The sequence below is a fragment of the Dendropsophus ebraccatus genome, chromosome 2 (assembly GCF_027789765.1).
Source record: "Dendropsophus ebraccatus isolate aDenEbr1 chromosome 2, aDenEbr1.pat, whole genome shotgun sequence".
NCBI classification, from domain to species: Eukaryota; Metazoa; Chordata; class Amphibia; order Anura; family Hylidae; genus Dendropsophus; species Dendropsophus ebraccatus.
In genome coordinates, this window is record NC_091455.1 from 164,538,948 (window position 1) to 164,550,593 (window position 11,646).

At 39.6% G+C, this 11,646-nt stretch overlaps 1 protein-coding gene across 1 annotated transcript; it reads right to left on the reverse strand.

The window, feature by feature from the left end:
• Positions 1 to 7,861: 7,861 nt before the first annotated feature.
• On the reverse strand, positions 7,862 to 8,906 carry LRRC3B (leucine rich repeat containing 3B). Its single transcript, XM_069960412.1, has one exon. The coding sequence runs from the start codon at positions 8,894 to 8,896 to the stop codon at positions 8,117 to 8,119; it is 780 nt and encodes a 259-aa protein (XP_069816513.1). The 5' UTR covers positions 8,897 to 8,906; the 3' UTR covers positions 7,862 to 8,116.
• Positions 8,907 to 11,646: the final 2,740 nt, after the last annotated feature.

Below are 11,646 nucleotides of genomic sequence, written 5' to 3' on the forward strand. Positions count from 1 at the left end.
GTTTTGTAAAACCACATTCTATTTTTTTTTTTTTTTTTAGTGCACTGAAATTGCATTAAACTGCAATGCTTGGAGGTCAATGCTTGGAGAGGACAGAACAAGCTCTACCTCCCTGTTCTAAAAATCTATTTACTATATGATAAAGACAGAATAAACAGACTTTTTTCTACTGTGTTCACTGTGTGGTATAATTTTATGTGTGTCCTTCCTGACCCTTCTTCATGGCTCAATATATCCTAAAATCTGTCATGAGATGACTAGGGGCCCTATTACACAGAGCGATAATCTGCCAAATCAGTCACTCTGTGTAATAAAGACAGCAATCCATCAATGACAACGATCATCGGCTGATCATGTTTGTGGGACAAGGCAGAAGACAGGAAGGTACCAGGCATCGGGCAGAAGCACATGGGAGTGTGGTCAGGTATGTATGAACCTTATTATTTTACACTAGGCAAAGGCTGCATGGAGATCGCTAACAATGTTCGTGCACCCCTTGCTGCATGATGGTCGAGCCGTGTAATAGGCTCAGGAGGCGAGTGCCCATCTAACAGATCAGCGCTCATTTACATTATTGAGTGTAATACAGCCCTAGCTCAGGGAAAAAAAATGTCACGACAATAATTTGTTGGAAATGTATATACTATATCTTTCTATGTGTAATAATTATATGGACTTCAACCTACTGAGAAATGAGTCAGTTTCTGTGAATGATCACAGAAAATGTTCTAGAATTGCTTTTTTTTTTTTTTTAAAAAGAGAGAGAGAAATGCAAGTATTTAACAAAACACAGAGCTATCAGGGGAGCTGACAGATCCGCATAATCCTGTATGTATATGTGAGCCGCACATAATCAGGATAGACTTTAATTCTCTGGATAGGGACAATAATGTTTCTGTTAACTGACAGTAAACAGTGATAAAAATGGTGAGGAATTAAACTTAAACGTGTGTAAGATATTTGCATATTTTCCTTTTCATAATGCAATGATTATGAGTGAACCAGTCGGCTACAGCCAGATGGTTGCATGAGGTATTGTCAAGTGTACTCTGGAACAAGGTTGAGAGGAATTGAGTATACTAGAACGCCGCAATACAGGCTGATGCTCATACAGTAACACTTCTTAAAGTAAGTGCTTTGCTTGATCGATGTTATCTGGCAGCTCCTCTGTTCTCCCTGCTGCTATTGGTACAAAAGGAGTAATAGAAAAAGTATTATTTTGTGTGATGCAATGTCTAATAGATGCACATGCAATATTCTTGGCTTGGTGCCCACCTCTTGTCGTCTCAGAAGGTATACTTGTGGTGAAGTTAAAAGAGGAAGATTTAAGACCATAAAACTTCTTCAGCACCTTTCTGAGCGCAATTCTTCCCAGAATACCGCTTTAACTTTGGAGTACTATTTTTATAAGTCTGTGGTTATTTTGACCTTTGATGAACCTATGTTCCTATTTGTGTGTATTTAGTGTACTGTATATATGCCCCTGATGTTGTTAAATATTGTTAGGGTCTGATGAAGGTGCAGGTCCAGCATCGAAACATGTAGCCATTTGATTGATGTTAACTCTTTCACGACCTTGGATCATTGATGCTTCAATCCCCAGGTCGTTAATTTACATCAGCTTATGGGATCATAAAGATCCCATAAACTGATGTCTCTTTGCTCTGCCGCCTCTTCGATGTCCCCTGCCACTGTTACAAACTTGTATCAGCGGCAGGGGAGAGAGGGGAGGAGGCAGAGCTGACAGGCGCATGCCCGGCACGCGTTCTGCCCTCCCTCCTTCCCCCTGCCGGCCTCCGTAGATAGAAACCGGAAGCCTGAGGCTTCTGGTTTCTATGACTACCATCGGGACTCTGTCATCAGTTCGCAGAGCCTCGATGGACACCAGAGAGACAGTTCTCCCTCAGTAGAGGGAGAATTGTCTCTCCAGAGCCCTATAGATACTGCGGTCTTGCTGACCGCAGTAGCTATAGGGTTAACCGCGCTTCGGTGCTGAGAGTTGCGGCGGGTCCCCGGCTATCACTGATAGCCGGGACCCGCCGCGGGTGACACAGGCGTAGCTCCTACGCCTGTGTCATCCTCTGCAGTAACTCTTACTGTGCAGCGGCGCGAGAGGGTTAAAGATTATCTTGCTTTCATCAACACAGTATCATTCCAAAAAAAATGATGCTTTCTGAACTCCAGTGAAATTGTTGGTAGGGGGAAGAGGGAATGTCCCCTATTTAAAAATGCATATCCTTGATGATATCCTGAAGGGTGGACTAATCTTATTATCTGACAGATAATCTGTTGGAGTAATAGGGCTCTGTGGATCCATGTCTACATTAGAATGTATGCTAAAGATGTACTGATAACACACCACCTTATCTGGATCAAAGACAGCAATGCATCCCTCAATAGTTTATGGTCCTCATACACCTTATACAGTACTTTTTATGACTGTAACTGTTTATTATGGCCATTGGTGTAAGGTATATGAGGTTCTCCTAAATGTCCACTGACAGAAGATTTTAGGGTGTTATGACCCAGGTGAGTATAACAGTTTTTTTTAATGCTATATGGTAGGGGGAGAGAGCACAGGGGGAACTATATACTACAGGGGTAGAGCGCAAAGGGGGGCGATATACTACTGGGGGAGAGTGCACAGGGGAACTATATACTACTGGGGGAGAGCGCATAGGGGGGCTATATACTGGAGTGGGAGAGCGCACAGGGGGGCTATATACTACTGGGGGAGAGCGCAAAGGGGGGCTATATACTGCTGGGGAGAGTGCATAGGGGAACTATATACTACAGGGGGAGAGCGCACAGGAGGGCTATATACTACAGGGGGGCTATATAATGGAGGGGAAGAGCGCACAGGGGGGCTATATACTACAGGGGGAGAGCGCACAGGGGGGTTATATACCACTGGGGGAGAGCACACAGGGGGGCCATATACTACAGGGGGAGAGCGCACAGGGGGGCTATATACTACTGGGGGAGAGCACACAGGGGGGCTATATACTACTGGGGGGAGTCACCCCCTTTGTACCTAATTTCAAAGAGCTAGTGAGAGAGAAAAAATGCCAGTTTTTCCACTAATAAGCATCAGTTCTGTATGTAAATAGTTCAACAACGTTTGTGAAAAGTTAACAAAACACGTTTACTACTGATGTTCAGCTCGGGCCTTGACCTGACAATAGATCCCGGTAAGTGGACCTTTACTAAGAGTTATTGAGTAACCATGTATACACTAAGAAAAGGAAAAATGGGTTGTATCTCACCAATCAGATGTCCTTGAGATTCGTAGTGATGTTCCTCTCATAATGTTCAAGTGGCAGCAGAAGTAATCCACAATCCAGCTTTTGGAGACCCTTTGGCCATACTACCCCTGCTCGCACAGGGACCAGCGGAGCACTCACCCTAAAAAGAGCAACCCCTTCCCTGAACTACCCCTTTGTACTACCCCTGTTTCTACCCTACCTAGTATGTGGGTCCCCCACCTTCCGACGCGTTTCTGCTGGGGTCCTCAAGGAGGTGAGGCACACTACTGTAGAAGATACATAACAAGATGATAAATAAAGGCCCTGTCCGTGCCCGGGGGTGGGGGTAAATGGTCGCAGGTCCTGCAGTGGCAGGAGATGTCTGCTTGGTGTCAGTGGAACAAACCAGGTTGTCTGAGGAGCTGTGGCTACCTCGTTGTGGATTACTTCTGCTGACACTTGAAGACTATGAGAGAAACTTCACTACGAATCTCAAGGACATCTGATTGGTGAGATACAACCGAATTTTGCCTTCTCCTAGTGTATACTGTATCTTGAAACGCCTGTAATTTATACAGGGTAATTGGCTTACGAGTGGTTTCTTGCTCCATTTGTATTAGTTTTTGTGTTGTTGGGGTTAAAGTTTTTTTTAGTGACAATGAGGACAGGTTATGTTTTAAATGTCATCCCTCTTCTGTGCCGATATTCTGATTTGGTGGTATAACCCTCGTTCTTGTATTGAGTATACCGGGTTCTGTTTTTGAAAAATTACACATGCAATAAAATAAAAGGGAAAATGCACTTTTCAAAAGATAAGAAATAAAAATCAATATACAGTACACCACATTTTGTGTTCAGACTTTTATTGATAAAAAGGCAAGAAACTTGCAAGACTATTAATTGATTCTGTTACACATAGCATGTGAAGGGCTCACAAGAAATTGTTCCCCGTCATTGTGTATTTCCTGCAGGGGAGAATGTTGGTATTAGTCACCTCTCTGTGAACAATAGGCGTTCTGTGGCTTATAACAGTCACTCCTGTTAGACGGGTTAGACGGACCATATAGTAGAGGCAGTGTACTAGGGCTCTTTATAACTACAGTTTTAGAAAATAAGCTGACTTAAACATGCCTACGCCATGTCATTTGCAGTATATTTATGCCAATGTGTATCTACAAGCTTTTGTACATTCATTGTTAATACCCACAAATATGACCACAACATGTTCCTGCCCAATATCTTTGTAACTGTAGTCATAGTTCTGTACCAACTAGTACTTTACGTATAGATATATGTATTGTAAGTATACTACAACTGATCAGCCATAACATTAAAATCACTGAACGGTGAAGAGTATTCTCTCATTATAATGGCATTGTCTAATGAATTACATTTTCTTTGACATGATATAGATGGTGGGGAGTGTGTGTGTTTTTCTTACCTGGGGAAGAGATGGCACCAGCATGCTATATGAGAAGAAGGCTTGCTGGTGGAGGCTGTGAGATCTTCTAGGCAATGTTCTGGAAAACCTTGGGTTCAGGCATTCTTGTGTTTTTTTTTTCTTTGATGGGTACCACCTACATAAACATTGCTGCCGATCAAGCATACCCTTTCATGTCGATAGAATCCCCTAATGGTCGTGACCTCTTCGGCAGGATATGTGCCAAGCTGCAAACATTTATCAGGAAGGAGAACACCTATATTTCTAGAAAAATCAAGTGTACCCAAGTATAAAATGGCACCCAGTACCAAACTGATATAAACAACACCTATATAGTGTCCCAAATCATAGTCACAAAGAACTCATATTGAATTACAAACTTTATTAAATCCATCACAAACAAACACAACCCTAAAATTAAGACCTGGGAGGTGAAACAACTCACTCCTGGGACATGGGTAACATGATAGTCATATAAAGTTCATTTGCATTTTGATAAATAACGTCAACAACTCATTCAGCATAAATGCATTGATAAAGTAAAGTGCCAGTGCTAAGTCTCAATGTTACAGTGTAGTATAAAAAAAGTGTAAGTATAAAATGTAAACATGTACATATAAACACTTAGTTACCAGAATCATATATGGTCCCAGTCTGCTGGCCTCCCACCTCACTTCAGCGTCGTTTTGCACCGCTTCTTCAGGGCGTAATGAGGGGGAAGGACCAAAGGACCTTATATACCTGCATATTTGCTATGATTCAGATGGTCTATATCAAACACCTGTGCAGCCTGGTATGTGGCCATCTCATTGCACATTTCCCCGCGAATATTCACATCTCATCACTATATGCACTCTTGTGGCTCATATTTGTCATCAACACAATATATTTACATCTTTTTCTCTGCCCCGTTGGTTCTCACATCCTGTCCTCCCATACTCTATTTTACTACTGCCATGCCCGACCGTTGCCGCCAATTGTTTTAAGCAGCTATAGTTTAGCATTTTAACAAATTCTGACCTGTGGTATAAATGGCCCGGAGGACCGTCTGACAACACAATAGTGTCTATACTATATTTCCATGCACACACTATATGTTACATTCTGTGCAGCAGGGCCATTTTTTTATTTACATACTTGATTTTCGGCCAATAATTATATAGAGGGGTCATGCCCCCATATAACATCATATTTAGTGACCACAACACTATACTTGTAGGCAGCATTGTGACATATACTCACGTTTTCTACATAACACATATTCTCACATCTCACATACACCACTTCACATTATTTACATACCAGGTGTGGGGGTTCAAGATTGTACATTTGCAGGTAGAGGTTGATACACATTCATGCTCCTCACACAACACATATTCACACACTCTATATACACCTTATATTATTATCACATGACGCATTTTCCAACACTCACTTCACCCTGCATATACAGTATATGTAATATATTTTCTTGGAGACACGCACATCATGTTACACTTATAGATTCATTTATATTTGACATTTGATGTAATATAATTTTTATGTTTGCGGTTGCACAATTGCACAGCACTTGCACTTTGAATGATTAATTTTCTTGCACTATGCACTTTATCACTGAGCACTTTTTGCACATTGGCACGTTTGTTTTTCATTGCACGGGTTTTGATTAAGAGACACTCATTAATCTTTATTGAGCAATTCTGTCATTTAGCAATTTTGGTTTTGGACAATGATTTATATATACAGTATGTTGCCAACATCTAGCCCATCTTTGACATGGCCGCCATACTTTAGTTCCTTCTGTGCATGCTCTTACATCCATAGTCCATACTGGTACTGCTATCGGTATGCATTTCCAGCATGTCCGTGCCCTTAACATAGATGGCTCCCGTGTGGTGTGCGGCCGAATGCACATGATTCGACGGGGTGGCGCGATGACGCGGGACCGGAGTGGCTGACAGCCGGCGTGGAAATGCGCAATGAGTTGGCCACATAACAGGCTGCACAGGTGTTTGATATAGACCATCTGAACCATGGCAAATATGCAGGTATATAAGGTCCTTTGGTCCTTCCCCCTTATTACTCCCTGAAGAAGCGGTGCAAAACGACGTTGGAGTGAGGTGGGAGGCAAGCAGACTGGGACCATTTATTGTTCTGGTAACTAAGTGTTTATATGTACATGTTTACATTTTATACTTACACTTTTTTCAGCGTGCTGTAACATTGAGACTTAGCACTGCCACTTTACTTTATCAATGCATTTATGCTGAATGAGTTGTTGATGTTATTTATCAAAATGCACAAGCACTTTATATGACTATCATGTTACCCATGTCCCAGGAGTGAGGTCCCCTACCTCCCAGGTCTTGATTTTAGGTGTTGTGTTAATTTGTGATGGATTTCATAAAGTTTGTGATTCAGAAGAGTTCTTTGTGACTATGACCATTTTTGGGACTCATAGTACTATATAGGTGTTGTATTTATCAGGAATGATTTCAGGAAAATAGCAAAGAGTTAAAGATGTTGCCTTTAAAACTTCATATCTCAATCAGATCAAGAATCTTTAGGATGTGCTCAGAAGAAATCCAATCTATGGTGAATGCATCTTGCAAGTTACAGGATTTAAAGTATCTACTACCAATGCATTGATGCGCGATATCAAAGGCCTTGATGGTCCTTTGTAGTACAAAGAGGAGCTACACAATAATAAGCAGGTGGTTTGAATGTTATGGCTGATTGGTATACAGAATATATATATATATATATATATATATATATATAAATATATATATATATATATATATATATATATATATATGCTCAATATGAGAGGATAATAAAGAGCAGAATTTATATTAGTTTCTTACTGCAGTGCTTCAGACCATTGTATTTTTATTAAACCAATACCAATTTTGCATAATGGTTACTAACCTATAAAAATAAATCAGTTAACCCAGTCATCTGTCATATACTAAAGAACGATCGATTAAGTTAACTATGTATTACACAGTTTAAAGTTAAGCCTTTATTTTCTTAGAAATTAAAAAAATAAATATTTCAATATTAAATAGTGAAATGCATTCTAAGTTATGATAATGTACTACGTAGTTAATTAAGTTGATTGGAATACCATCAAAGAGACAACTGAGTACCATTCAGACAAAGGTTATCTTGTATTGTTTGTTAACAGTGGCATAAAATTAGCTACTGTAAATATTCTCAAAAAGGCAAAAAGGTTTACAACAAACATTAGAACTAAACTGGTTTGTTCTAAAGAAATCTGATCTTTCACCAAAATCCTATCTTAGTCTTTGATACGTTAGATCAGGAATAGGCAGCATGTGGCTTTCCAGTTTTTTGGGACCAAGTGACTTGGCGTTTTCTGCTATTCTCTGGCTAAACCACAAATTGCCTAAGCCTGCATCAAATACTATACCACAGTGCTAATGTCATCAGCTTCATCAGGTTTTTTTTGCCTGCTTGGCAGGGATTTCAAGTATTCAAGATGCCGTCTTGCATCCTCTTGGTTTTGCCGTACATAGTATACCACATATGATATCACCATGGTGAACCAGCCAAACATAGTGACCAACATGGCATAATCTGTTGTCCTTTTAGGAAGATTGCAAAGATCCGCATCATTAGCATTAGTCAGGAATGCCCGTCCCGCATGTTCGTCCAGCACGGCTGTTTTGCAGATAACATTGCTGGCAGTCTCATGATTAGATGCCATGTTTCGCAGAACCTGCTGAAGAGTACAGTCACAATGCCAGGGGTTGTTAGCAATCCGGGCCCTTGCCTTCAAGTTATTAAAAGCATTTTCATGGACACTTACAATCTGATTATCTGACAGATCGAGAGTCTGCAAGGTCTCCGCTACTCCTTTAAAAGAATGTTCATCTATAAATTCAATGGCGTTTTTGGATAAGTTGAGAACTTTTAGTTGATGGAGATCTTTAAAAATCTCATTAGGGATAGAGGTTATCTGATTGGAGTCTAGGTAGAGTAAAACAGTCTCGGGGGGAATGTCTCTAGGTATTTCCTTGAGATTTGCATTACTGCAGCTGACATTTAAGCCTCCGGAATGAGAGCAAAGACAGCCTTTGGGACACATACTGGCAGAATGAAAGCACAGTATCATCAGAACAAAGCTTTGTAGGAGCAGACACATGGAGAGAGAGCGTGTTAGCCACAGGTCTACCAAATTCATGCTGAGATGTCAGCATAATAACATGACTACTCCTCATTTACCCAAAAGAAGTAATAAAAGATGTGCCAAAGCATAGATGCAGCTTCATTTTTAAGAGTTCTTTGAAAGGAGGACTGTCGCACTCATCAGTTCAGGGAAGGCACCTAGAGAAGAAAACATAACAGTTAGCTGGATTACAAGGCCTAGTCTATACCTGCATTCCTCTCATAAAATACATTGTTATAAAAACATGTATTACAGTAGGAGAAATGAGACCGTGTAAGGGTGTGATTATTCACAATCTCTTTATAATTTGTTACATTTTCTCTTTACTTTTCCTTCCCTATAATTGAACTATTGCAATTCATTATGCCAATATCTGTCACTTGCTAAGGTCTAGCATTAATCTTGTGTTGCATGGACATCTTCCGTAACCCTGAAAGTCAATGTTCACCACTCTGTCAAATCTAGCCACTGGCAATCAGCTTAAGGCTCATTAGAACTTGGCAGGTAAAGAACATTATGATAAAATGTATTTTTTTAGAAGAAACAGTAGATTTTCATAGTTCAGTTTGCGTTACATTTGATGCAAATAAAAGTTTAGCAAAAAAAATAATTTGCCATGCACATTGCAAAAGAAGGTTGTGTCTATGCGTCAGTATCAACAGTAATGTAGCTATAATAAATTTACCTGACTCAATCTCATCACTTTTATATCTGATAGATCATCATCAGCTCTTTCCTTAAAGAGTTTATCCAGCGCTACAAAAACATGGCCACTTTCGCCCCTCTCTTGTCTCCAGTTCAGGTGTGGTTTGCAATTAAGCTCCATTTACTTCAATGGAACTGAGTTTAAAACCCAACCCAGTCTGGAGACAAGAGAGGGGGAAAAGTGGCCATGTTTTTGTAGCACTGGATAACCCTTTTAAAGGATCACTTTTAAAATCTGTCCACTGAAATTCATGTTTCAAACTTCTCACACTGTCAAATAGTTGTTATGTCAACGAGACACATGATACCTCTTATAGTCTGTGCTTCCAGTATGTAGAAAAATGTTTTTATCCTTAGCAGAAAGAGTCCAAGAGGCTCCCAATCTTCTGCAAGCTAGAATATCTCCCTGCCTCCACCAGCTCGATTGACACCTAAAAGCTGTGTCCCAAGCAGGGTCAGGTATGGGAGGGAATTAGGAGGTGTTGTAGCTTGGTGCACTTCAGGAGCTAGGGAAGGCTTATTTGACTCTTTTGACTAGGTATCATGTGTCTCCTGGCCCTAACAGCATCTAACAGTATCAACAGTTTCGAATGTGAATTACAGCTGACAGATTTACTTTATGGGTACTTTCTTACTCCCCTTATTTGCCTAGATTAAAAAAAAAAAATAATGTACATGTTTGAGTGATCCGTGCAAGTGACAGAAAAGTTGCAAAAACTGTGCACAAACACCTCCTAGTGTGATCAACCTGTAGTCAATCATGAAATAACACAAGCTGCCCTGATTACACACCTTTTCTTGCAGTTTCTTGAAGAAACTTGCAAGTTTATCATCTTGAAGAAAAGTACTTACCAAACCTATTTTCTATCTATGAAATAATAAAAAAAAATGTCCAGAATTTCTATGTACACCTGCACATTGACTATTTGCCATCTTTTCTTGTGCATTAACTAGAATGCAACCTCATATTTTAAATGAGTGTGGAAATTGATTGTTCAATGGACAACTCTCTTGTTGTAGCCATGCTTGTTTTTAGTAAGGTTTCATTTTTCCCTTTTACTAGACTAATTAGCAGTTTAGGCCCATATTTCTTTTAGAAATGCAATTTTACAATTGTTTTCGCAATACTGAATGATTCCATAATATTTCCCTCAAAAAACATTAAAAATCATGTTTCATGAAGCCAAAATGGTTGCCCAATAAATATTGTTTTGGGGGCATATCTGTGATTTGTACATTTGTTTACAAGTAAAAAAAAAAAAGTGGATAAATATCCTCTTATTTCTGTAATTCCATATTATTTGCTATGGTCTGAACTTAAAAGGTACCTGCAATTAAGTTGATGTCTCCAAAGCGATGTGTAGACTTACTCATGCCAGAAACCTGATAAATAAAGTAGGGCTTGTGGGTTGTGTTATACTTCATGTGAATAATAATAATAATAATAATGTGTTTGGCCATGCAGAAGCCATATGGATAGATTAGATTTCCAAATGTTAGCTCTTGTTAATTAAGTTTTAGTGATGATAGTAATGTTCTTATTTATGTTTCTTCTCCGTGTGCTCCACAGATACCAGACAGACACATTAGTTCCACATATGACTGCTCTCTGATCAACATTAGCATACTGTGTGTATTTTTCTTTGCTCCTTTTTTTTACTAATACCCTAAAATAGACTATGTGATCTACAGAGAACAATACCTAATAAATAGAATAATTCTATCTTGCTACCAGCTGGCTTAAGCTTCTAGGGGCCATATCTATAATGTATTAACATTAATGGAATCTCAGTTGTCATTATATCTAAAAAGCATTGGAATGGCTTTGTACACAGTCTTATGAAAACATGGGAAAATAAATGTATCACTACCAACAGACACCTGCTTATATTTTTTCATTTGCCAGAAAAATGCCTTTTTAATCTAAATGACTGTACTCCTATATATTCAATGCTCTCCTGAATCCTCCTCTCCTGTCTACTACTAAGTGCAGAAAAAAAGTGCAGGGTGCATAACCTATTGAAGCCACGTCACTTCAAATGCAGCATTCTATTACTATA